The sequence below is a fragment of the Acanthamoeba castellanii genome, assembly GCF_000313135.1.
Source record: "Acanthamoeba castellanii str. Neff unplaced genomic scaffold scf7180000084703, whole genome shotgun sequence".
Lineage (NCBI taxonomy): Eukaryota > Discosea > Longamoebia > Acanthamoebidae > Acanthamoeba > Acanthamoeba castellanii.
The window spans coordinates 25393-25906 of NW_004457477.1; the positions used below are offsets into that span (position 1 = coordinate 25393).

General features: G+C 62.3%; 1 protein-coding gene across 1 annotated transcript in view; it reads left to right on the forward strand.

Moving 5' to 3' along the window:
- Positions 1-514, forward strand: part of ACA1_137060 (protein kinase domain containing protein) — a gene marked incomplete at both ends in the record, with an annotated part of 3375 nt that overhangs the window by 1070 nt on the left and 1791 nt on the right. The window contains one exon of the mRNA XM_004340355.1: positions 11-477. Coding sequence (XP_004340403.1) covers positions 11-477 — 467 coding nt within the window. The remainder of the gene's footprint in view (positions 1-10; positions 478-514) is intronic.

Below are 514 nucleotides of genomic sequence, written 5' to 3' on the forward strand. Positions count from 1 at the left end.
CCGCGAGAAGCGGAGGCCTTCGTACAGGAGATGCGGGTCATGAGCAAGTTGAGACATCCCAACGTGGTGCTCTTCATGGCCGCCTGCAAGAAGCCGCCCATCCTGTGCATCGTCATGGAGTACATGGCCCTGGGCAGCGTGTTCGACCTGATCAACAACGACCTCGTGCCGGACGTGCCCATGGGGCTCAAGCTCAAGATGACGTTCCAGGCCGCCAAGGGCATGCACTTCCTCCACTCGTCGGACATCGTGCACCGCGACCTCAAGTCGCTCAACCTGCTGCTCGACAACAAGTGGAACGTCAAGGTCTCCGACTTTGGCCTCACGGCGATCAAGGACTCCATCGGCAAGGGAGGCGACAAAGCCCTCGTGTGCAGCGTGCCGTGGACCGCGCCCGAAGTGCTCCAGGACGAGGTCGGCGAGGACGTTGACTACACCATGGCCGACGTCTACAGCTTCGGCATCGTCCTCTGGGAGGTCCTCATGCGGGAGCAGCCCTACGCGGGGAAGAGCG